This window comes from Drosophila suzukii (genome assembly GCF_043229965.1).
Source record: "Drosophila suzukii chromosome 2 unlocalized genomic scaffold, CBGP_Dsuzu_IsoJpt1.0 scf_2c, whole genome shotgun sequence".
Lineage (NCBI taxonomy): Eukaryota > Metazoa > Arthropoda > Insecta > Diptera > Drosophilidae > Drosophila > Drosophila suzukii.
In genome coordinates, this window is record NW_027255896.1 from 5,631,255 (window position 1) to 5,656,833 (window position 25,579).

The 25,579-nt window shown below is 39.7% G+C and overlaps 1 protein-coding gene across 4 annotated transcripts in view; it reads left to right on the plus strand.

Moving 5' to 3' along the window:
* Positions 1–25,579, plus strand: part of MFS17 (Major Facilitator Superfamily Transporter 17) — a 579,815-nt gene that overhangs the window by 494,726 nt on the left and 59,510 nt on the right. Inside the window, exon 6 of one of the 4 annotated variants that reach the window (XM_070998712.1) lies at positions 8,752–8,925. The exons of the other annotated variants lie outside the window; for them this stretch is intronic. Coding sequence (XP_070854813.1) covers positions 8,752–8,910 — 159 coding nt within the window. The 3' untranslated portion in view covers positions 8,911–8,925. Of the gene's footprint in view, positions 1–8,751; positions 8,926–25,579 lie in introns of those variants that run through there. 4 annotated transcript variants of the gene reach the window in all.

Consider the following 25,579-nt stretch of genomic DNA (forward strand, 5'->3'; position numbering starts at 1 on the left):
GGTTCGAGTCCAGAGAAATAGGAGACGGTTGTGGAGCCCGAGAATGATCGGTCAAATAACTTGTTTTCCGACGACTGGCGGGAGGGTGTTTTTGGACAGATTCCTTATCTAAACACAGCCATTCCGTTTGGAACATTTGAGCTGAATAGAAAGGGAAAGTAAGGGCATGATAGCTTAGCGGAACCGCGTTGTGTAGAAGCGGCTAACACCCTAGTTAGGGAAATTTATTTTATTTTTGTTTGGGGCTTACATATCTGACGGTTCTTGACCGAAGAGAAACTTGAGAAGCAGAGGGAAGCACCCGCAGTTGATAAACATTCTTATTGTCGACTTATTCAGCGTTTACGTCGCTGACCGGGTATTTTGAAAAGAATCACGTAAAGCTTTTATACCAATCGTATAAATGAAGGGGGCCAAGAAGAAGGTCTTATTCCAACCCAGCACCGGAAGAGTGACCCGGGCAACAACGCGCGGTGAAAATCACCAACCCCGCAGTGCGCAAGCGCGCCAAGGCTAGGAGATTCACCTGAAAGAGAGCCGTGGGAGCGCGCACAGAATCAGCCAGGACAGGTAGATACCCTGTCTGAAGAAAACAACCTGGACCAATATTCTGAAATGGAAGGAGCCGCCGGTGGGGAGAATCTACCCCTAGGACCGCCGAAGGGGAGATCAAGTATGATTCCCCAATTTCAGAGGACAACTTAGAGGCTGCCGAGCGACGTGAACAAAGATTGATGGAGCTCTTGAGGCAGAGCAACGAAATGCAGCGTGGAATGAGTGCCCAGATAGAAGCGCTGAAAGCACAGATAACGGAATTGCAGTCTCCGACATCCAGGAGACCCGAACAGAAGGGACTGCCTTCGCCGCCCCGTACTGTTCCGAATCCAACGGACAGCTTTTTGAGATACCAAGAGACCCCGCCTCTGGAACCGGTAACACAGGACATGCTCAATAGCCAGATTAACCGGTTATGAACACCCAGGCGGATGGACACCCCATCACATAGGCAATTCAGAACAAACGTGAGGGAGTCGAGTCACCAACTGCATCCAGAGATCGATCGGAACTCATCATTTCAGGGACCGAGACCAAAAGATGTCAGATTAGACAGATGGAACCTAAAGTTCGATGGAAGCGGACGCGGCATGACAGTTGAGATTTTCTTATTCCGCGTGGACCGATTGCAAGAATTGTATGATTTCAGCCGTCAACAAGTCTTTCGTGAATTCCATCTTCTGCTGGCAGGGGCAGCCACGAAATGGTATTGGCAGCTAATGGAAGACAAGGCAGAAGACTACGATTTTGACTACTATTCGTTGGCACACGAGATGGAACGAGCGTTTTCCACTACCGGAAGTGACCTTATGAAAGTCAAGGAACTAATGGAACGCAAGCAAAGACAGCACCAAACCTTCATCGATTATGTCTCCGATATGCACAACTTGCATTTCAAACTAAAGCATAAAATCGATGAAGATGAATTTGTTGAGCTTTTGAAAGACAACATGAACTCCCGGATGGGCGGCTTGTTGCTAACATCGCCATTAACTTCGTTAGCGGAGTTCAAAAAGTAGGGTCTCCGTGTGGATCGCTGGTTAAAAAATACTGCGAAAAACATGCCCAGCACTACAAAGCTTTTCTAGTAGTACAAAAGTTCTTACACCTTATAAACATATAAATCAAACCATTTCTAATAAATATGCTTTAATCGATCGTCAGTTGGATCAAAAGAGGAAACATTAAAACACAGATTCCATGCACCAAGTTTAAGAAAGATAATAATGTACAGAATAACCTTTAACATAAAGCAACAGCAGTGAAGATATCAGCCCGGACAGCTCAGCCGATAAAACATGAGACTCTTGATCACAGGAGTGGGTCGAAGCCACACGTGAATGGGCGCTTAAAAAGGAGAAGAAACACGAAACAGACAACGATGGTCGTACGCAGATTCCTTTTGCGAAGTCATTCCATGCGGTCCGCATCGATCACTTCGAGCCTGTTACGTACGCCCTCCATATAGAAAGATTCACATAGAGAAACAAGGACGAATCTTTAGCCAGGGGGAGGGGTGCATGTGACTAACCAGACTCATACTGGTAAAGGCAGAAGAAAAAGCAATTCGGCAATTATCGGGTGTCGCGTGGTCAGAACAACGGCCACTATCAACCTATTGGTAACCATACTCCGGTACCTGGCAAAGGGCAACAGCCGGCCGTTGACTCCCAAGATAGCAGATATCAAGAAACAATAATCCTAGGTGGGAACACCTAGTTTATCCGATCCATACCCGCAGCCAAGTAAAAGCTCTAGTCTGGTATAAAATATCTTAGACAAATAGAGAAAGGGAGAGAATCCATTTGAGTGTCTTGCTGATGGAAGCCGGCAGCTTCGAGGGAATGCGACTTTCCCTGGGGCAGTCGTCCATGGAGTCTTCTGCCACCAGGACCAGCCACCATATCCAATAGTCCTTGAGGAGAACACAATTGCAGCTCGAAATAATCTTGTGTCGAACCAGCGCCGCTATTGCCATCAAAGAACGTGGAGAAGATCAACAATAAGGACGACATCCGACATACTGCGATGTTTGTGGACGCAGTATCCGTGATCTCCATGCTCCTGAAATTTGTTCAGCTGTAGGAACCATCCGTTCAGAGCGTAGCGACCAATAGCATACGTCGGAGAAAGTAGTGATGCAATATAAATGTGTTAATCGAGCCAACCAAAGCTAAAGTGAACTCATGCATAACCAAGGACCAATATCCTCAAATAATACAATTAGATAACAAGTGAAAATCAAGCATTCAAACATGCACTGAAATATATTTAAACCAACCGAATCAATAGACAAAGTGCGAATCATGATAAACAATTAGAGAGGACGAATCTCTCCACCAGCCGTTGAAGAAGTCGCATGCCTGTGGCATAATATATATATATTTTGTGTTTAAGTGAATTGGTATACTTAAGAAAAGCCGTATTTTGGTGCACGTATATTTATATATATATATCCAATATAATATTTTCCCAAAGCCCAGGATCCGGAGCGTCGAGATCTCATCGCCCAGGATTTAAAGAGGGGGTAAGTTTGTCGGGACACGGTTCCTTTCTTATAAACATACATATATAAATATTCGTGCAGAATCCTACAGTTTTATAGACTACTATAAACTTTTTCAGCGGCGAGTATCAGGCTTGTAGTTATATGATAATTGCAAGGGCCCTCTGAGCGACGTTTGTAGTCGTGAATAGTCAGTATTTTGCTGATGTGTGCACCTTCATAGGTGATAAATTCGATACTCTCCGCTAACAGAATAATTGTCAATTAAATTAGATTAATCAACAGACGCAGATATATATCAACTAATAAATTTATAATGTGAAAAAGAATTGGAAACCATGGTGTGCTAGAACTCTAACAAAGGAGGTGTGCTGACGCGAGGAGTGAAGTAGGTCAAGAACAATGACATAACTTTCGACGGACAACCTGGACAATAGGGGATCGTATTGCGCGTCCCGCGACGATCCATTAGCACACGAATGTGTGAAGGGGAGGGAATATGGCCAAAACACAGCCCGATCGTATTGCGATCAAGCGACAGCTAATCTTGTTGGGCAGTGTGGACTGATGACTGACGAACTTGATGACTAATATTATTTTCCAGGCACTTTTAATATTTATTCTCGTTATGTTGGAGAGAAGAGAGGCTTACCAAGATCCCACGACCCGAATACGACGTAGCTTATGCCGGCAAATGGTACCTGAACATCGGACGCATCTCCCTCGGCCCAAGTCCTTGTCAGGACTCGGGCACTAATATGCCCACGTAACAGAATTGGCGCCCAACGTGGGGCATTTCATATTCCTTAAGGAATTTTACCAGGGTCCACAATCTCGATGCCTGCGGTATCGGAGTGGATGTACCTAGGGATGGCAAAGCTTTCATCTTTGTTTGCCATGAGTAACTTGACTGTTTTATAGAGCAGGGAACTTAAATAATTTTAAATATGCACCTACTTATTTGTTTTTGTCTTTAAATTAATAACCGTAAAGTCCCAAACTTCTGTGCCTGTCAGTGTTGAGTGGCCACTCAATCAGAATTTTGCCTGACTTTGAAATGATTTGTAACCTTAGAAATTCCCTGTTTTGTTCATGGACAAATTTACCAGAATTTCCTTAAAACAAGAACTATGAGTTATCCTTTTTATAATACTATACCTACAACTAAGTGTCGACCGACTATTTGTTGAAATAATTTTTTTTTAATTTGTAAATATAATTTATAGGTGCTTTCTGTCCGACGCCCCACGACGTAGTAGGCATTTGTCCGGTCGTTTGATTGGTTCGAGTCCAGAAAGAGCAGGAGCGCAAGCATTACGGTAACGCATTTAGCAGTTGCGGTGCGGATCTACTGTTCGTTTGTCGATCCAGGACAAAATGGGGGTGGGGGAACTGACAGGAAACGCAAAGCCGACGCCCCACAACGTATTAGGCTAGTCGGTCCGGTCGTTTGCTTGGTTCGAGTCTTTGCGGTTTCCCTTGACATATTTGGGCGGTGGACGATTTTTAGTTTCTCTGGCCGACACCCCACAGGGTATTAGGCTAGTTGGTCAGGTCGTTTGCTTGGTTCGAGTCCAGAGAAATAGGAGACGGTTGTGGAGCCCGAGAATGATCGGTCAAATAACTTGTTTTCCGACGACTGGCGGGAGGGTGTTTTTGGACAGATTCCTTATCTAAACACAGCCATTCCGTTTGGAACATTTGAGCTGAATAGAAAGGGAAAGTAAGGGCATGATAGCTTAGCGGAACCGCGTTGTGTAGAAGCGGCTAACACCCTAGTTAGGGAAATTTATTTTATTTTTGTTTGGGGCTTACATATCTGACGGTTCTTGACCGAAGAGAAACTTGAGAAGCAGAGGGAAGCACCCGCAGTTGATAAACATTCTTATTGTCGACTTATTCAGCGTTTACGTCGCTGACCGGGTATTTTGAAAAGAATCACGTAAAGCTTTTATACCAATCGTATAAATGAAGGGGGCCAAGAAGAAGGTCTTATTCCAACCCAGCACCGGAAGAGTGACCCGGGCAACAACGCGCGGTGAAAATCACCAACCCCGCAGTGCGCAAGCGCGCCAAGGCTAGGAGATTCACCTGAAAGAGAGCCGTGGGAGCGCGCACAGAATCAGCCAGGACAGGTAGATACCCTGTCTGAAGAAAACAACCTGGACCAATATTCTGAAATGGAAGGAGCCGCCGGTGGGGAGAATCTACCCCTAGGACCGCCGAAGGGGAGATCAAGTATGATTCCCCAATTTCAGAGGACAACTTAGAGGCTGCCGAGCGACGTGAACAAAGATTGATGGAGCTCTTGAGGCAGAGCAACGAAATGCAGCGTGGAATGAGTGCCCAGATAGAAGCGCTGAAAGCACAGATAACGGAATTGCAGTCTCCGACATCCAGGAGACCCGAACAGAAGGGACTGCCTTCGCCGCCCCGTACTGTTCCGAATCCAACGGACAGCTTTTTGAGATACCAAGAGACCCCGCCTCTGGAACCGGTAACACAGGACATGCTCAATAGCCAGATTAACCGGTTATGAACACCCAGGCGGATGGACACCCCATCACATAGGCAATTCAGAACAAACGTGAGGGAGTCGAGTCACCAACTGCATCCAGAGATCGATCGGAACTCATCATTTCAGGGACCGAGACCAAAAGATGTCAGATTAGACAGATGGAACCTAAAGTTCGATGGAAGCGGACGCGGCATGACAGTTGAGATTTTCTTATTCCGCGTGGACCGATTGCAAGAATTGTATGATTTCAGCCGTCAACAAGTCTTTCGTGAATTCCATCTTCTGCTGGCAGGGGCAGCCACGAAATGGTATTGGCAGCTAATGGAAGACAAGGCAGAAGACTACGATTTTGACTACTATTCGTTGGCACACGAGATGGAACGAGCGTTTTCCACTACCGGAAGTGACCTTATGAAAGTCAAGGAACTAATGGAACGCAAGCAAAGACAGCACCAAACCTTCAGCGATTATGTCTCCGATATGCACAACTTGCATTTCAAACTAAAGCATAAAATCGATGAAGATGAATTTGTTGAGCTTTTGAAAGACAACATGAACTCCCGGATGGGCGGCTTGTTGCTAACATCGCCATTAACTTCGTTAGCGGAGTTCAAAAAGTAGGGTCTCCGTGTGGATCGCTGGTTAAAAAATACTGCGAAAAACATGCCCAGCACTACAAAGCTTTTCTAGTAGTACAAAAGTTCTTACACCTTATAAACATATAAATCAAACCATTTCTAATAAATATGCTTTAATCGATCGTCAGTTGGATCAAAAGAGGAAACATTAAAACACAGATTCCATGCACCAAGTTTAAGAAAGATAATAATGTACAGAATAACCTTTAACATAAAGCAACAGCAGTGAAGATATCAGCCCGGACAGCTCAGCCGATAAAACATGAGACTCTTGATCACAGGAGTGGGTCGAAGCCACACGTGAATGGGCGCTTAAAAAGGAGAAGAAACACGAAACAGACAACGATGGTCGTACGCAGATTCCTTTTGCGAAGTCATTCCATGCGGTCCGCATCGATCACTTCGAGCCTGTTACGTACGCCCTCCATATAGAAAGATTCACATAGAGAAACAAGGACGAATCTTTAGCCAGGGGGAGGGGTGCATGTGACTAACCAGACTCATACTGGTAAAGGCAGAAGAAAAAGCAATTCGGCAATTATCGGGTGTCGCGTGGTCAGAACAACGGCCACTATCAACCTATTGGTAACCATACTCCGGTACCTGGCAAAGGGCAACAGCCGGCCGTTGACTCCCAAGATAGCAGATATCAAGAAACAATAATCCTAGGTGGGAACACCTAGTTTATCCGATCCATACCCGCAGCCAAGTAAAAGCTCTAGTCTGGTATAAAATATCTTAGACAAATAGAGAAAGGGAGAGAATCCATTTGAGTGTCTTGCTGATGGAAGCCGGCAGCTTCGAGGGAATGCGACTTTCCCTGGGGCAGTCGTCCATGGAGTCTTCTGCCACCAGGACCAGCCACCATATCCAATAGTCCTTGAGGAGAACACAATTGCAGCTCGAAATAATCTTGTGTCGAACCAGCGCCGCTATTGCCATCAAAGAACGTGGAGAAGATCAACAATAAGGACGACATCGGACATACTGCGATGTTTGTGGACGCAGTATCCGTGATCTCCATGCTCCTGAAATTTGTTCAGCTGTAGGAACCATCCGTTCAGAGCGTAGCGACCAATAGCATACGTCGGAGAAAGTAGTGATGCAATATAAATGTGTTAATCGAGCCAACCAAAGCTAAAGTGAACTCATGCATAACCAAGGACCAATATCCTCAAATAATACAATTGGATAACAAGTGAAAATCAAGCATGAAATATATTTAAACCCACCGAATCAATAGACAAAGTGCGAATCATGATAAACAATTAGAGAGGACGAATCTCTCCACCAGCCGTTGAAGAAGTCGCATGCCTGTGGCATAATATATATATATTTTGTGTTTAAGTGAATTGGTATACTTAAGAACAGCCGTATTTTGGTGCACGTATATTTATATATATATATCCAATATAATATTTTCCCAAAGCCCAGGATCCGGAGCGTCGAGATCTCATCGCCCAGGATTTAAAGAGGGGGTAAGTTTGTCGGGACACGGTTCCTTTCTTATAAGCATACATATATAAATATTCGTGCAGTATCCTATAGTTTTATAGACTACTATAAAATTTTTCAGCGGCGAGTATCAGGCTGCAAGGGCCCTCTGAGCGACGTTTGTAGTCGTGAATAGTCAGTATTTTGCTGATGTGTGCACCTTCAAGGGAGATAAATTCGATACTCTCCGCTAACAGAATAATTGTCAATTAAATTAGATTAATCAACAGACGCAGATATATATCAACTAAAAAATTTATAATGTGAAAAAGAATTGGAAACCATGGTGTGCTAGAACTCTAACAAAGGAGGTGTGCTGACGCGAGGAGTGAAGTAGGTCAAGAACAATGACATAACTTTCGACAGACAACCTTGACAATAGGGGATCGTATTGCGCGGCCCGCGACGATCCATTGGCACACGAATGTGTGAAGGGGAGGGAATATGGCCAAAACACAGCTAATCTTGTTGGGCAGTGTGGACTGATGACTGACGAACTTGATGACTAATATTATTTTCCAGGCACTTTTAATATTTATTCTCGTTATGTTGGAGAGAAGAGAGGCTTACCAAGATCCCACGACCCGAATAAGACGTAGCTTATGCCGGCACATGGTGCCTAAACATCGGACGCCTCTCCCTCTGCCCACGTAACAGTGAGAAGCTTAGAAATTTGGCTGAAGCGGAAAGAATGAAAACATATTAGAACGTATATTTATTTAGTCGAATGTAAAAGCATTTTTTGTCTCAAAAATTTGATATTAAAACTTTTGTATGTTGAAGGTGTGATTGTCACAACCACTTATCTCGTTAAGAGATGTTTTTATTTGATTTAAGCTGCATATTAAATTAGGCTTGCCGAACTTATTCGCCTTTATTGTCTTAAAATGGTTTTAAGCCAAAAAAAATGGGTTACAGTGATTTTTGTTTTTCCACTGATAAATTGATTTTCACTATAAAACCCAACATCTTGTGAGCTATAAGTAAATATAGAAAACAGTTAAGTCCATTAACGTTGAAACTACTATCTATATTCTTAGGACTCCATTGATCAGTGGCGAAGCGTGTTTGGAGTTGCCGCCATTATCTCAATATTTACCTATCTTGTTTTATCCTGGAATAAAGAGCTTCCTACACATGACGATGCAGATGAAGGAAAGATTTTATCGAAACCAAAAGAAGCTATTGGTGTAGCTTAAAGAAAAAGTACTTAAAATAAGCCCCTGGTTGTACCATATTAAATATTTTGTTACTATATCTTTGCTACTATCCTAATAAAATATGTGGCGGTTTTTATTATCGGTAGATCATTTTTAATCCCTTTACTAAGTATCCTGCTTAAACTAGTCCGAAAATTGTCGAAACCTGGAGATAGACATTGACATTTTCGAATGTCAGAAACAATTGGTAGAGCTTATCAAGAATATTAATAAATCTATGTAGGCGGTAACCTCAAGGCGAGTTTTACACAGTAAACACACAAAATTACAAAACTTCAACAGTCAACAGTGGAGGTACAAATAAGTGGAGAAAAAGGAAATGTGTGCAAGAAGCGATACAAATCATTAAAGAAGGTGACAGAGCAAGTGCGGTGTGGGATCTTTTCGAGCGGTCAAAAGACAGAAAACAAGCCGCATTTGGAAAAAGTGTACAAGACGAGTGGCAACACCAGCACCATTGTTGACCACTTAAAGCGAGCTCACACAGCGTACAGCCAGTACAAGCCATATGGAAAGAATTTACGCAGAGCTCAGTGTAAAACTGCGAAACATGCTTGATCTAGTCGATAAATGCGCTATAACCATGGACTGCTGGACTAGCAAACCTAACACTGGCTGCTTCACCATCACAGCTCACTTCATTGACCGCAAGTTCAACCTAAAATCGGCAGTGTTGGCAACAGAGCCTCTCCTTTGTGCCACTAACCACTCTGCTGACAATATAGCGTTAACTTTGCGCGCAGAGCTGACAATCTGGAGACTGTTGCAAACAGTTAATGTGCGAGCACATTCCTTGTTATGCCCACTGCCTAAACCTGGTTGGTCAAGATTGTATTTCGATAAAAGCAACTGAAAGTAGTATGGAAACGTGGATTCTGGGACAACTACCATATTATTCCGCCTCATTATCACAGGTGTTGCTGTGCACGTGACAAAGGCCGCACAGCAAAGTATCCAAAGATGGTTATGATTGTAAAACTAATTTAGAAATCAAAAGCACCCCTTAAAAAAATGTCACAAGTTCATGACTCTCAGATGTGGAATATTTTCAAGCACACATTTTTGTTTCCGCCCCAGAACGTTTAACTGGTAAATTGTCTAAGATTATCTACTTTTCACAAACGTCCTATAATAGGGGTTGAAATCAAGATCGCGCAACAACTCGCAAGTAGCCGACATATCTCAGTCAAGGAAATATTTTCCATTCTCCGTACCTGTAATTTTAACTCGAAATAAAAAGTCAGAAGTTTATTTTGTAGCACAATAATTCATTTATTTATTTATTTTGGTATTGCGAACATGTTTTATTATATATAAAAATTAATTTTCTGGCTTCGTCCCGGTTATTTTCATAGAAAAGGCAAGCGCACGTTTCCGATATCAATTCAGGATTACAAAATGTAAAGTGTTCACCATAATTCGTGGTTTTGAGATCATAGAACATAGTTTTTGTGTTAAGAAGGTATTTAAAATGCTGACCAATTGTCTGTCCTTTAAATTGTTCAATAAATCGAGTAGTAGGGAAACGCGGATTCTGGGACAAAAAAAACCCAACAAAATAAATCTCACAAGTTAATGATTCTCAGATGTGGAATATTTTCAAATACACATTTTTGTTTTCGCCCCAGAATGTTTAACTGGTAAATTGTCTAAGATTCTCTCCTTTCCACAAATCGGTCATAAACATGTCATAAATGGGATTCAAGCAAGAGCTACCCGAACATGCGCACCTGTCAATTACCTGACCGCAATAAAAGGGACACATGCACAACCCAGAAGGCGCACGCTCATTGACAAGATCATGGGCCTCACGCCAACGACCTCATACTACCTCATACGACGTTCCCATAATAGGGGTTGAAATCACGACCGCGCAACAACTCGCAAGTAGCCGACATATCTCAGTCAAGGAAATATTTTCCATTCTCCGTACCTGTAATTTTAACTCGAAATAAAAAGTCAGAAGTTTATTTTGTAGCATAATAATACATTTATTCATTTATTTTCGTATTGCGAACATGTTTTATTATGTTATTTAATCATTTTCATTCTTTTTTCTAGATTATAGTATATATTCATAATGTTGAGTGCTTCCTTTTTGTAATCAGAAATTCGATGGCATACACAAGTGTCAACTCCCTCAGTGGCTGCATCATTGCTCCACACGCAGGTGTCCATATGACTTCTATGAATAGATGTTTTCATATTACCTCGTTCACATTTAAAGAGTTTGGATTGTATGAACTGGAGCCGTACATAGTGTGCATTGAACATAATTCCGTCAAATACATCCAGAAAGTTATTTTTTTAACTGAATGCATGTTGTCTATCTAAGTCAACAATCTCGTCTTACCCTTTTAAATATGCTTACACAATTTAAAAGGAAATTTTATACAGGTTTTCATCTTCTTCTTTTACCCAAAAATATGCATTCTCTAAATTCAAAAAATGAAAATCTTTGATTTTTCCTCTTCTTTACCCAAAAATGTGCATTCTCGAAATTCAACAAATGAAAATCTTTGTTTTTTCCCAAACTCGAAATGATTTTTTTCAAACTGTCCCGTATTGGCCACCTGAGTATGATGGTGTGTATAAAAAATGACCTTTCCTTTCCCACCTGCAGCAAAGAATGTGCAACCTCTTCTAACCAACACTCTCCTTTGTTCTATGATTTTGTGTCTCCTTTATCGATTTTATGGTGTCCTATTGGTTACACATGTATAAAATATTTATACCCGTTACTCGTAGAGTAAAAGGGTATACTAGATTCGTCGGAAAGTATGTAACTGGCAGAAGGAAGCGTTTCCGACCCCACAAAGTATATATATTCTTGATCAAGATCACTAGCCGAGTCGATCTAGCCATGTCCGTCTGTCCGTCTGTCCGTCTGTCTGTCCGTCCGGATGAACGCTGAGATCTCGGAAACTATGGGAGCTAGGCTATTGAGATTTGGCGTGCAGATTCCTGAGCTTCTTACGCAGCGCAAGTTTGTTTCAGCACAGTGCCACGCCCACTCTAACGCCCACACACCGCCCAAAACTGTGGCTCCTACAGTTTTAATGCTAGAATAAAAATTTTAACTGAAATGTATTGTTCTCATCAATACCTATCGATTGACCCAAAAAAAAGTTTGCCACGCCCACTTTAACGCCCACAAACCGCGAAAACCTGTGACGCCCACAATTTTCATGCTAGATAAAAAATTTTAACTGAAATGTATTGGTCTTGTCGATACCTATCGATTGATCCAAAAAAAAATTTGCCACGCCCACTCTAACGCCCATACGCTTAAATCTGTATACCGCCGGTAGGTGGCGCATTTTAATCTCGCTTTGCTGCTTGCATATCTCCATTTAGCTGAGTAACGGGTATCTGATAGTCGAGGTACTCGACTATAGCGTTCTTCCTTGTTTTTAAAATCAATACTTCTCATCTCTTCTAACCAATGAATAGTCGATGTAACCTACTAGAATTGCATAAGTTTTTGAATTTAAAAAAATTTAAAATCATCTTTAACATTCTCGTTCACGCCCACTTCAAACACTATAAATGATCGAGGACAATAGTTAGTCTTCCAAAAATAGTCTTGAAGTGGGATACTCTGCTACGTCAAACACAACTTAAGTAAAAGTGAAAAAGTGATCGTGAAAGAAGAATTTAAACAAAACGAATAAAATAAAATGAATAACCAAAATCAGTTCTGTCAGTCCTGCAAGTGTTTCTTTCTGAAGAATAAGTGGGCAAATCATGTCCGTTCGGAGTTGCATAAGCGAAATGCAATTCAACCCCTTGACGGAAGAGTCAAAAAAATTTCTGAGGGATTCAAGGGAAGAATACTACATTTCATGTATGTAAGCGATGGATCGGGCTTGATCTTACCTGAGAGTTTCTTGAGTGAAGCTGGATTGTCCCTGCTACCTCATCTCAGCATTCTGTTAGAAAGTTATACTTCAGCAAAAGTAAACTTTGAACTGTTTGCAGAGTATATACTTTTTAAAGAAGAATCTGAAGAAATTGATATGAAAAGTTTTCAAAGTAAAATGACGATCATGAATAAAGATTCTGACTTAGAAAATATCTTCCATGAACATACCATGGAAATAATTTCAAAAACACAAGAATTTCAAGAGAGAGATAGTGGATGGTCTCTTATAAAATTGATTCGCTTGGAAATGAATGTGAATCATTATACACCGATGGCTGGTTCATCTTTCATACCACTACCTCGTTTCCTTTTAACGAAAAAAGCAATAGTTAACGTTTGTAACGAAAATGATCATTATTGTTTTAAATGGGCTTTGATTTCTGCCTTAAAAATTGTTAACAGGCCGCAAAGATGTTCGGCATATAATATTGATATATCGCTGGAGATAATTCGTATAAGTGATGAAATAATATTAGATTTCACAGGGTTGACTTTCCCCCTTGAAATAAAATGTATAAAAAATTTTTTAAAGAAGAATACTCATATGAGTTTAAACGTATTCGGATATAATGAAGAGACGAGGGAAATAATTGGACCGCTTTTTCAATCGGAAGTGGAAAAGCCTCTTCATATCAATATGATGTTTTTGGAAGAAGGTGGAAATGGACATTACATGTACATTAAAAATATTTCAAGGTAAATTCTTTTATACATTTTTATCTCTTTTAAGCAATTAACTAATTTGTATATATTTCTCTTTCAAAGACTAATGACTGCTCAAAGAGGAAATCAGAGGAGGGCGCAATTTTTCTGCAACGTGTGTTTGAATTTTTCCGGAACCCAGGAAGCTGCATTAAAACACACGACGCTCTGCAGTAGGAAGGTTTCAAAGATGCCGCACCCCCAGAACAACACACTGGAATTTTCCCAAGTTCAACATCAGCTTCAAGTTCCATTTGTTGTCTACGCGGATTTTGAATGCATTCTGGATCCGAAAAATCTTGAAGTGAGCCCCAAATTATTTAATATTAATGAGCATATTCCAATATCATATGCGTATTATATAAAGTGTGCTTTTGATTCTAGACTAGATAAATTTGTTTTAGAAACAGGAAAAAATTCGGGAGTAAGTTTTGTAGATTCATTGATAAAAAATTTAAGTAAATTGAGTGATGACTACTTAAATAAAATAGTTCCTATGAGAATGACTTTGGATGACCAGCAAATATTTGATAATTCATTGAGTTGTTCTATTTGTCAGAAAGATTTAGGGACTGATAGGGTTAGAGATCATTGTCATTTCACAGGTCGCTTTAGAGGTGCAGCCCACTCTAAGTGTAACTTGGATTATAAAGTTAACAAATTCATACCAGTATTTTTTCATAATTTTTCGAAATACGACTGTCATTTATTTATTCAAGAGTTGGGAAAGATTCCCGGTGAAATTTCCGTAATACCAATAAAAAAGGAAAACTATATTTCTGTCTCAAAGAAAATAAAAAGTTTAAGTGGAAATAGTTTTGAAATTCGTTTTCTCGATACATATAGATTTATGCCATCAAGTTTAGACACCCTAGCTTCTAATTTAGTTGATGATCAATTGAACACTGTTAAATCATTTTTCAGTAATGAGGATAGAATTTGGACTAATGCGTAAGAAGGGTATATTTCCCTATGAATATTTAGACTCGAGGAAACTTCCCTCCCACCAAGGGAAGCATTCTATAGTAATTTAACGGAAAGGGAATGCTCTCAGGAAGATTATGATCAAGCTCTTAAAGTTTGGTCGCATTTCTCTTGTTCCACTCTTAAAGATTATTTAGAATTATATTTAAAAACTGATTTATTTCTTTTAACCGACATTTTTGAAAACTTCCGAAAAATTTGTATGCAAATTTATTCACTTGACCCAGCTCAGTATTTTACGACACCAGGTCTATCTTGGGAGGCAATGTTAAAATCTACAAATATTAAACTTGAATTGCTGACAGATATAGATATGTATAGATTTATTCAAAGTAGCATTCGAGGTGGTTTAGTTCAATGTTGTCATAGATATACAAAAGCAAATAACAAATATTTGTCAGATTATGATTCCTCGAAGGAGTCTTCATTTTTAATGTATGTGGATGCGAATAACTTGTATGGTTGGGCAATGTCACAACCTTTACCATATAAAGATTTTAAGTGGATGTCTACCACAGATATAGACAATTTTGATATTAATAATATTCCAATCGATAGCAAATACGGTTATTTTTTGGAAGTGGACTTAATATATCCATACCGTTTACATGATCTTCATAATGATCTTCCATTTTGTCCGTCAAACTGTCTGGCCTCAAAAGAGGATACGGTAAAAAAATTAATTGCTGACCTGGGAAATAAGAAAAATTATGTAATACATTATCGGAATTTGCAACAATGTATACAGAATGGGTTAGTATTGAAAAAGATCCATAGAGGTGTTCAGTTTTTACAAAAGCCTTGGTTAAAGAAGTACATTGATCTAAATACTTTACATAGGCAAAATGCAAAAAATAAATTTGAAAAAGATTTTTTTTAATTAATGAATAATTCTGTTTACGGAAAAACAATGGAAGATCCCGAGCGCAGGGTCGATATTAAGCTTGTTAGTACATGGGAAGCTCCGGATAGCTCGAAGACTGGACGAAAAGCACATTGTGCCAAAACTTTAATTTCAAAATCAAATTTTCATAGTGCAACTAAAATAAATGATAATTTCTATGCAATTCAAATGAAAAGATTGTCCGTTCTATTTAATAAGCCAATGTATCTAGGATTTGCAGTATTAGACTTATCAAAATGGAAAATGTATGATTTAAATTATATGGATACTGATTCATTTAGCTATACAAAAAAAACTGAAGATTTTTATAAAGATATTCGTAATGATCTTGAAGCAAAATTTGATACATCGGACTATTCAGATGAAAGAATTAATCTATATAACTTCAAAAGAGTTAACAAAAAAAAGTTTAGGGTTTTTTAAAGATGAGCTTAACGGTAAACTCATGACAGAATTTGTAGGCCTATGCTCAAAGGTTTATTGTTATAAAATAGATCAAGTTGAATCTTCACATAATAAAGCAAAGGGAGTGAGTTCACGAAATCTTACAATTGAAGACTATAAAAATGTTTTATTAACTGGGGCCTCACTATATGGTAATAGAACAATGTTTAGATCAAAAGCACATAAAATAACTACAGTTAAAGTAAATAAAAAAATTCTTTGTGGCAAAGATAACAAAAGAAAACGTAATGTTAATGGAACACAATTTTTAGAGTTAAGAAATGAAGACCATGGTACGACATCAATAAAACATCAGAGATTAATTGAAAAAGATATTTTAGAAAATGTTGAATGGCTAGAATCAAATTCATTTTGCTTGGGTGAGATGATACAAAATAATTATGTGAACGGTGGAGAATCATTAGATAGCCTTAAATTTCAAAAGGAACATATTGAAAAAGAACTATTTTATAAATCAGTTGAACTGGAGATGTTTTATTATGATCGAGACCTTGGAAAATATAAATGAAAATGATTTTGAGATTGTAAAAAGTATTTTTATTATATTTAATTTTAGTTTAAAACATTGTACAAAAATGTTAATATTAAACTTAATATAAGATAAAATAAATATATAAATAAAAATTAATATACAAATAAAAATTAATTAAATAAATCATTTATTATACTACAAAATGTCTTCCTTGTTTATCCAGCTAGTCTTTGAAAACCCGAGCCACTTAACCAAAACTTTATTTCCTTTTCGCCTTACAACTTTTTCAACTAGGTATGTGTGGGGAAATCGTGTTTTTTTCAGTTCTTCTTTATAGAATCCGCCCTGAATCGGGCTACCATCTAAATCTTCAAGTAAGTATGTTTTAGGGTATGTGTTCTTCACCTTTCTAATTTTAAAGATTTCTGTTGTATAGTTTGGGGTATACCCTTTCTCAAATACATGTTTATATTTACTGATACGAACGTGGTCCCCCTTACGGAATTTACTTGCAACAAATATTTCAGGTGATTATACGATGTTTGTAATATTTGTTTTTCATTGGAAGAATTGACTTTACTTGGACTCATTTTTATTGTTGTATGCACTCTATTATTATATTTATTAACTAATTGTTTATACATATCTATCCACTTATATTTTCCATTGAAACTAAACCCACGCCACATTAATTCTTTAAGAGTTCTATTGAAACGGTCAACTATTGATGCTTTTAGAGTACTGAAGGGTGAATAATAATTTATCCTATAACTTTTCATTAACACCTTAAATTTGGAATTAAAGAATTCAGTGCCATCATCAGTTGGCAGGTTTCTTGGTGTTCCATGACCCGAATTAAATATTCTCTCCATTGCCCGGGAAACATCATTTGCATTTTTTGATTTTAAAGCCTCACCCCAAGCATATTTCGAAAATGTGTCTATAACAGTCAACAAGTATCGGTACCCATCATTAGATTTTGAAAAGGCTCCCATTTCAACCAAATCTGCTTGCCACAGATCGTTTATACCCCTTGTAATCACTCGTCTTCGTTGAAAGTTTTTTCGAGATGGTCCGTGCAACTCATTTACGATTTCTCGCCTAATCATATTCTTCTAATAGGCTGAAAAGCGACGCCTTCTAACTCAATTGTGGTTTTTTTTTGGTAATGATATCGGTTTTGTCACATATTTAAATATATAGTCCTCAATGGTTTTAATCTTTTCCAGAATTTTTGCAAAATTTTGGTCAGCGCTGTCTGCCCCCTTATTATTAAATTCAATTTTATTTTCTAAGCTTGAAATTTTTGTGAGCCGACGATTAACATTTTGAGTTATAATTTTTCTTAAATCTTCTCCCAACTTTCCGAGAATCTCATCAGTATATTGTTTCGTTGCTAGATCATTGTTGTCTAAAGGCCTAGATCCGTTTTTAATGCGCTTATTTTGAGCATTTAGATTACCGTCCTCATCGATGAATAATCCCTCAGTAGAATTAACACGTCTTTTCAAATTTTCTGATCGTTCCTTATCAACAGAAAAATGTCCAAACTTGTCGACAGACATGATGTTTATAAATGTAAAACATATTTGTCCTTCCTATTTATACCCATTAAAATATAATCCTTTCTTCACGCAATTCCTCTAATATTGAAAAAATTTCGTTATGGTGGCTGGTGTTACCCGCTCCTTTTGATGCTACTAAAATTTCCAGTCGTTCGACTAACTCATTTACATCATTCCAGTATACATAGTTTGGATTTGATTTCTGAAGAGTCATGTAACCAAAACCTGTTTTTGAGCGAAGTGGAGTAGCGTTGTAGGACTGAAATCTTTGTCTATCAACTTCTTAATAATATGGTTCTATTTGTATGCTCGTGTACCCTTGATTCTGTTATTAGGTTTGAAGCCTACTCTATGTATATTCGTTTCTAAAATAATTTTTTTATACATTTTCAAGTCTGATCTTCATAGTTTTCAGGGTTACTAAAAAAAATTAAAGAGTACAGACCAGGAGTCAGATCACAACTCATTCCACTAGAAAATGTTATTTTATTATCTTTAATTTTTAATTCTTTATCTCCCAATGTTAATGAATTGTTTGCACTTTTTTTATGACCATAACCTTTATCCAATACATTTCCTCTGGTCAAATTACTGATATTTAAATCATAGTTATAACCAGCGTTATTATCTCCTAGCTCTGCATCCACACCCATATCAGCCTCTCCTGTATACATTGGTAAAGGTGTTGTCCCTTCTTCTTCACTCTTTTCCGTCTCCTTTTTCTCATCTTCTATATCTTCCTCTATATTCGTTTGTAAAAAGAATTGATTATAGGAATCACTACCATCGAAAGACTTTGGTGGAGTTATGTTTCGATCAGACTGCAGATCTTTCTCATTAGTTGTAAAGTAGAAATCGTCAAGCTCTCTCTCATCATCATCGTATTTTTTAATATGCTTCATTTCACGCTTTACTTTTATACTATCTTTTACATTAGAAATCTTTTGTATTTTATTTTCCTTAACAAGTTCATGTAAGGGTTCAGTAATAGGCTTAAAAGTTTCCTCCAATTGTAAATTCGTGTGATTTTTGACTTGTTTGAGATCATCGAATTTTCGCTTCAAAGCAAATCTAGCTTTGGTTAACTGTGACAAAATATTCATTGTAGTATATTTTACAAACTTTATAGGTGAAAGATTTAAAATTTCCGAAATTCATGTAGTCACTCCTTAGTTACTAAACAAATACTGTTTAGGGAACGCCAAGATCTGTAATATTTATATACCATTTCCGAATAAAAAAAAGATTCGATACATTTTCTTCATTATATTTTAAAAAGTGTATTTATTGTTATATTCTTAAAATCTCAATTTTTTTAATGATTACTGACTTATTTCTAAATACAAATTGTCATTACTTTTATAAATATTAAATTTTCCATCAACCATTTCATTGATGATATCACCTTGAAGAGAGGTGTACCTTTCCGGCATGTACAGAATGTGCTCCTCCAACTCGAGAGCAATAGATTCTCCAACCTTTGTTGTTTTGCGCTCCGCCTTGAGGATCGGGAATCTTACATTTTCAGGCATCCTTGTCTTCGATAGCAGTGTCTTTTTATTAAATTTATTGAACTCTTTAACTACAATGTTCATCTGGTTTTCCTGATTCATGATGGTTGTTGAGTATTTTGGACTTGGTACAGTTGTTCCACGTTGTTTTTAGCTGTATTTTGATGTTTACTACCTGTTTAGCAGTTGTTCAGTACTTGTTTCGTAGTTGCTTACTACTTGTTTTAGCTGGTTAATAGCTGTTATTAGATGGTTATTATCTGTTTAGTAGCTGTTAACTAGTTGTTTACTAGTTGTTATAAGCTGGTCACCAGCTGTTTTGAGCTGTTATGAGTAGTTATAGTTTTTTTTTGTTAAGAATGATCAAAAATTCTTGTCCTCTAGATGACGTTCGATGTGAAGTTAAAACTTAGACTGTGAATTTGAACGCGTGCAGGTCCACTTTTTATACTATACAGAGTTCACACATACACGTACCCATACATTGATTTTCAACCCCCCAAATGTAAATTAACCATTTAAATATACCGGTTTTGACTCCACATCTTCTACGAAAGAAAGTAGAAAAGCGAGGCACAGGTGTCCACAGTTGTATGTATCAAAGTCTTGAACTCTATCGTAGTTGTATTGTATTCTATGTCCCAAGTATTTCACAACTTCTCTAGGTGGCTGAAGAATTCCAAAACTATCAAAATAATGTATATTATTATACCCGTTACTCGTAGAGTAAAAGGGTATACTAGATTCGTCGGAAAGTATGTAACAGGCAGAAGGAAGCGTTTCCGACCCCATAAAGTATATATATTCTTGATCAGGATCACTAGCCGAGTCGATCTAGCCATGTCCGTCTGTCCGTCTGTCCGTCTGTCCGTATGAACGCTGAGATCTCGGAAACTATGAGAGTTACAATACTGGGATTAGGCACGCAGATTCCTGAGATTCCTGCGCAGTGCAAGTTTGTTTCAGTAGAGTGCCACGCCCACTCTAACGCCCACAAACCGCCCAAAACTGTGGCTCATACAGTTTTGATGCTAGATAGAAAATTTTAACTGAAATGTATTGTTTCGATTGACCCAAAAAAAAAATTGGCAACGCCCACTTTAACGCCCACAAACCGCGAAAACCTGTGACGCCCACAATTTTCATGCTAGATAAAAAATTTTAACTGAAATGTATTGTTCTCTTCAATACCTATCGATTGGTCCAAAAAAACTTTGCCACGCCCACTTTACCGCCCACAAACCGCGAAAACCTGTGACGCCCACAATTTTCATGCTAGATAAACAAATTTAACTGAAAAGTATTGGTCTTGTCAATACCTATCGATTGGTCCAAAAAAAAATTTGCCACGCCCACTCTAACGCCCATAACGCTTAAATCTGTATACCGCCGGTAGGTGGCGCATTTTAATCTCGCTTTGCTACTTGCATATCTCTATTTAGCTGAGTAACGGGTATCTTATAGTCGAGGTACTCGACTATAGCGTTCTTCCTTGTTTTTATTTTTATTATATGCAACCCAATGTGTACCACTTGATCGTGAATTATCTAAGTTTACTATACCACACTTCCTACTTTTTGGTGCTTCTGGGAGTACATCTCTCATAAACACCCCTCTAAAATGTGGGATATATTTCTTAGCAAAATGTATAATGTCGATATTTGATAGTGGTCTACTGGGTAGCAGAGAAATTAGTTTTTTCGCTTCTTAATTCCTTTCCCCTTACTATAGGGCTTAAGAAAGAAACCATAACCCTTTCTATAGGGCTTGAGATATAATCCTTCTCCTACAGCAACACTTTCAATTTTCCTGTTGTGACGTTTTTTCTCCTCCATATCTTCTTTAGCCACTCCCGCATTGTTAATTGTTTTTGCAATTGCTGCACTACCACTTGCTAAACTACCAAGAGCGCTGAGGGCTGTCAAGATCGGTACGATTGGTAGAAAATTCCCAATTTTGGGTACATTAATTACACGAGGTACTTTAACATTTTTCTTAGAACCCATTGATTTAACTTTAATTGCACTCAAAATGTCTAATGGTTTTTGTTTTTTGAATGTCTTAGTAGCAACATTAATAACAGTCGAAAGGTTTGTCTTCATCATTTTATTCTTCAATATCTTTTTCCTTCCTTTCTTTTCCGTTTTATTCAATCCCATACCAAATTTTTTCTTGGCTTTTATTATATTTGTAACAAAGTATGCTGCTGCTCTTTCACCAAGACTGCTATCTGGTGCCTTGACACGCGACCAGGCTTTGTCAATTAATATGGAGTCTGCCCTATGTCGTTCACTCAATGCCTTGTTTTAAGAATATGCAATATCGTGCTCTTTGCAAGCTTCATCCAATGGGCTTATTCCTTGATCACCACGTTCCAACCGTTTCTGTAACTTTGTACCCGGTCCACAAAAATTATATCCCGGAATATGGGCTTCAAACGGTAATGTATTGATTAGCTTATCGACAAGACCACCACCGTGTTTACAATTAAAAATACGACTGATGCGATTATAAAAACGTTTCCCCATTTTATTGATGTTTAATCATCAAAGATTTCTCATTGAATGAGGTACATTAGGTTAAAAGATGCCTTTAATAAGTCAGAAACAAAAAATTGTAGTTAGAAATATTAACGATGAAAACGAGAAAAATCTACCGCCACGACATAGTGCTCTCTTACCGAACACAATAAGGGCTCTAATTGTTGGGCCTTCGAATTGTGGTAAAACTAATATTATGTTAAGTCTAATAGAGAGTCCTAATGGATTAAAATTCGAAAATGTTTATATATTTTCAAAAAGTTTATATCAACCTAAATATGAGTACTTGGAGAAATTAATCAAACCTATTAAAGGAATGGGATATCATACACTCTCCCATAATGAGGGTGTTCTAGACCCCAGTGAAGCTAAAAACAATTCCATTATGATATTCGATGACGTAGCTTGTGAAAAACAAGATAACATAAGATCTTATTTTTGTATGGGTCGACATAAAAATATCGACTCTTTTTATTTATGTCAAACGTATAGTCATATACCTAAACATCAGATTCGTGACAATGCCAACTTTATTATAATGTTTGAGTAAGATGATTTAAATATGCGACATATATATCGGGACCATATTAACACTGATATGAATTATGAAACATTTGTGAAAATTTGTCAAAAATGTTGGGAGGACTAGCACGGATTCCTATTAATTAGCAAGAATAACGAAATGGATAACGGAAGATACAGAAAAGGATTTGATCAATTTATTATGATTTAAGGAGAAATTTAAATATAAAGCTTGGTTAGATACTTACAATCCCACAGTTTATCAAGAGATTTCAATATGTCTAGATCACTTGCATTATCCTTGAATGGAAATAGTTCCATTATAAATTCAAACTTTTTTCCACCTATCGAATTGAATGGTCGATATGAGTGCGCTCTTATCGAGTTTAATATGTATAATTCGATTCCAAATATTGATGAAAAAATAACCTCTTCCACATCGGTGACAAGGTTATTACAAATCCACCTGGATCATATGAATTGAATGATATCACCGATTTTATTTACAATAAACTAAAAGACTATAACCTGGAAAATACATTTAAAATTCAAAGTAATTATAATACACTTTGTGAGGAGTTGAATAACTCCCCACAAATAGAAGCAGCAGCAGATGGCCGGCCGCTTACCAGATACGCGGCGAATTCGCGTAGTAACGGCGCGGCGGGGAGAACGAGAGAGTTTGGAGACCAAGGGTGGAGATCGAGAGAGTTTGGAGACCAACGAAGGAGAGCGAGAGAGTTTGGAGACCAATGAAGGAGAGCGAGAGAGATTGGAGACCAAGGATGGAGAGCGAGAGAGTTTGGAGATCAATGAAGGAGAGCGAGAGAGATTGGAGACCAAGGATGGAGATCGAGAGAGAATGGAGACTTCGCGGGCAGAGCAAGAGTGCCGTATGCAGAAGAGGATAACGGAACTCCACTGGACTTTGGACTCTCCCGTGAACTTTGGACCGGGAGAGGAAGTGCCACATCTCGGCAGTGGAGCGGCACACAGGCGTGCCACAAGCGGCACGGGAATCAGCGGGACTGCAGCAGTGGGCGGAGCATCGAGTGAAAGCGGTACGTGAAGGAGAAGTGGGTCATCCAGGAGGCACGAACTTTGGACCCAGAGTGGAGAGATCCAGCGGGCCGTGCGAAAAAGGGAAATAACGGTGCTTGGAGGCCCTATATAAGGCCGCAGAGCGCTGGCAGCTGGATCAGTCGATCAAGAGGAGTCAAGCCTTCAAGATCAGTCAAAGTACCAAGTGAGCAATCAGTCAAGCAAGTAATCTACGAGGGAGCTACAACCAAGCGAGTCGTCGGAAGCAGCGCCGTGGGAAGCATAGAAGGAGCAAGATCGCCACGTCGAGACGTTCGGGATTAGGACATCAGGAATCTCCGAATTGAGACACAGGTGGCTGAGTTCTGAAAGGCATCACGCGGCTAAGTCAAGGCGTTTGTTTTCTAACTTTGTCACGACCACACCCTGGCGAGTCGCCCGGCGGGTCTGTCAGAGACAAGCAAAAGAGTCCTACGACGAAGAGCCGTCAGTTTGGGGAGGAAAGTTGTCTGCGACCCAGCGTACCTTGCCCGACCAAGCAGGACCTGGCGTGACGGACGAGCGGTAGATCGATTTGTGGTTTCGAAAGGCGTCAGCCTGGAGAGCCCTGCGATTACCGGCGAAGTTCCCGAGCAGCGACCGCCCAGCTCCCCGAGCGCCAGAACAACGAGATACTGGCCAGAAGACAGCGCAGAGGACATCGACAGCGACGCCAGCAGACATTTCCGGCAGCCACGTTACCATCGCCGCGCGGAGCTCATTGGGGAGCGCAGGAGCGTCGCGGACGTCACGCATTAGGGTGAAGCCGGGTGGAACGTTCGTCTGCGCTAGGCGTAAAGCGAAGTGAACCGCTAGGCAGTCTTGACTGTCAGCGCGAACTGAGCAAGAACCTAGCGGGACCGTCCGGGACAGAGCAAGGGACAGTATTGCCTCGAAAGGCGTCAGCCTGGAGAGCAAGGCTTGTTCACCCTAGTCTGAGAACGGTGACGCTTCCCTAAGCCCACAAGGCCGAATTCTCTGCGGGTCTAAGGCGCAACAAGCGACCCCGAGGCAACGCGTCGGCAAGCAAGCAGAGGCGGCCACTACGAGCGTCCCGAGACCCAGGATCCAGAGGAGGACGAGTCAACGCGTCGAGAAGCCAGAAGGAGGAGCACCAGCAGCCGGCGGAACCAGAACAAGGAGATACAGAAACCAGCATAGCCACACACCCGCTGTACCAATACCACGAGAATAAATCCCACTGTTACCATTTGAACACTTTGTTTTCTCACTGATCTACGGGCAATCACGTCATATAAATTTGGTGGGACGAACGCACAATCTTCTGAGCTAGCCGCACGAATCTCGTAGCGAGCAGACATACAAAATCAGTTCGTTACATCTGGCGCCCAACGTGATTGTCCCAACAGTGAGAATAGCACAGTAAAAATGGGAAAGAAGTGGATTTACCGCCTCAAGAAGGAAGACTTCGCCCATGTCGCACAGAGGCTCAACGTCGCCCTGGAGGGCAGGCTAGACGACATGAGGAAGGCACTATCGGAATACTACTCCGAAACAGAGAACGATCCACAACTCGTCGACATCTGGGCCGAGCTAGAGGCGACATACTACGACAGAGCCGGCCCAAGCATTACGTTAACGAACGCTGAAGGGGACAACCTGGTGGCAAGCCTGAGCGTTGACAACATACAGAAAGAGGCCCACAGGAGAGAGTCAAGCCAAGAAAAGAAAGCAGCAGCGCTGATCCCGAGACCAAGCCAGTCGGACTATGCAAAGGTCGCTAAGCAGGTCCGCGAATGGTCTTTCAGGTTCGACGGGGCGGAAAAACCATTCGAGTTCCTGGAGCAGGTAGAATGGTCCGCCAACACGTACGGTTTGGAGCTCGATATGATCCCTCGAGCGATGCCGGAGTTGCTAAAAGGAAGGGCTTTGAAATGGTTCATCGCCAACAATAAGCAGTGGAGAACTTGGGCAGAATTCATTGAAAGTTTCCACACATATTTCCTGCCAAGAGATT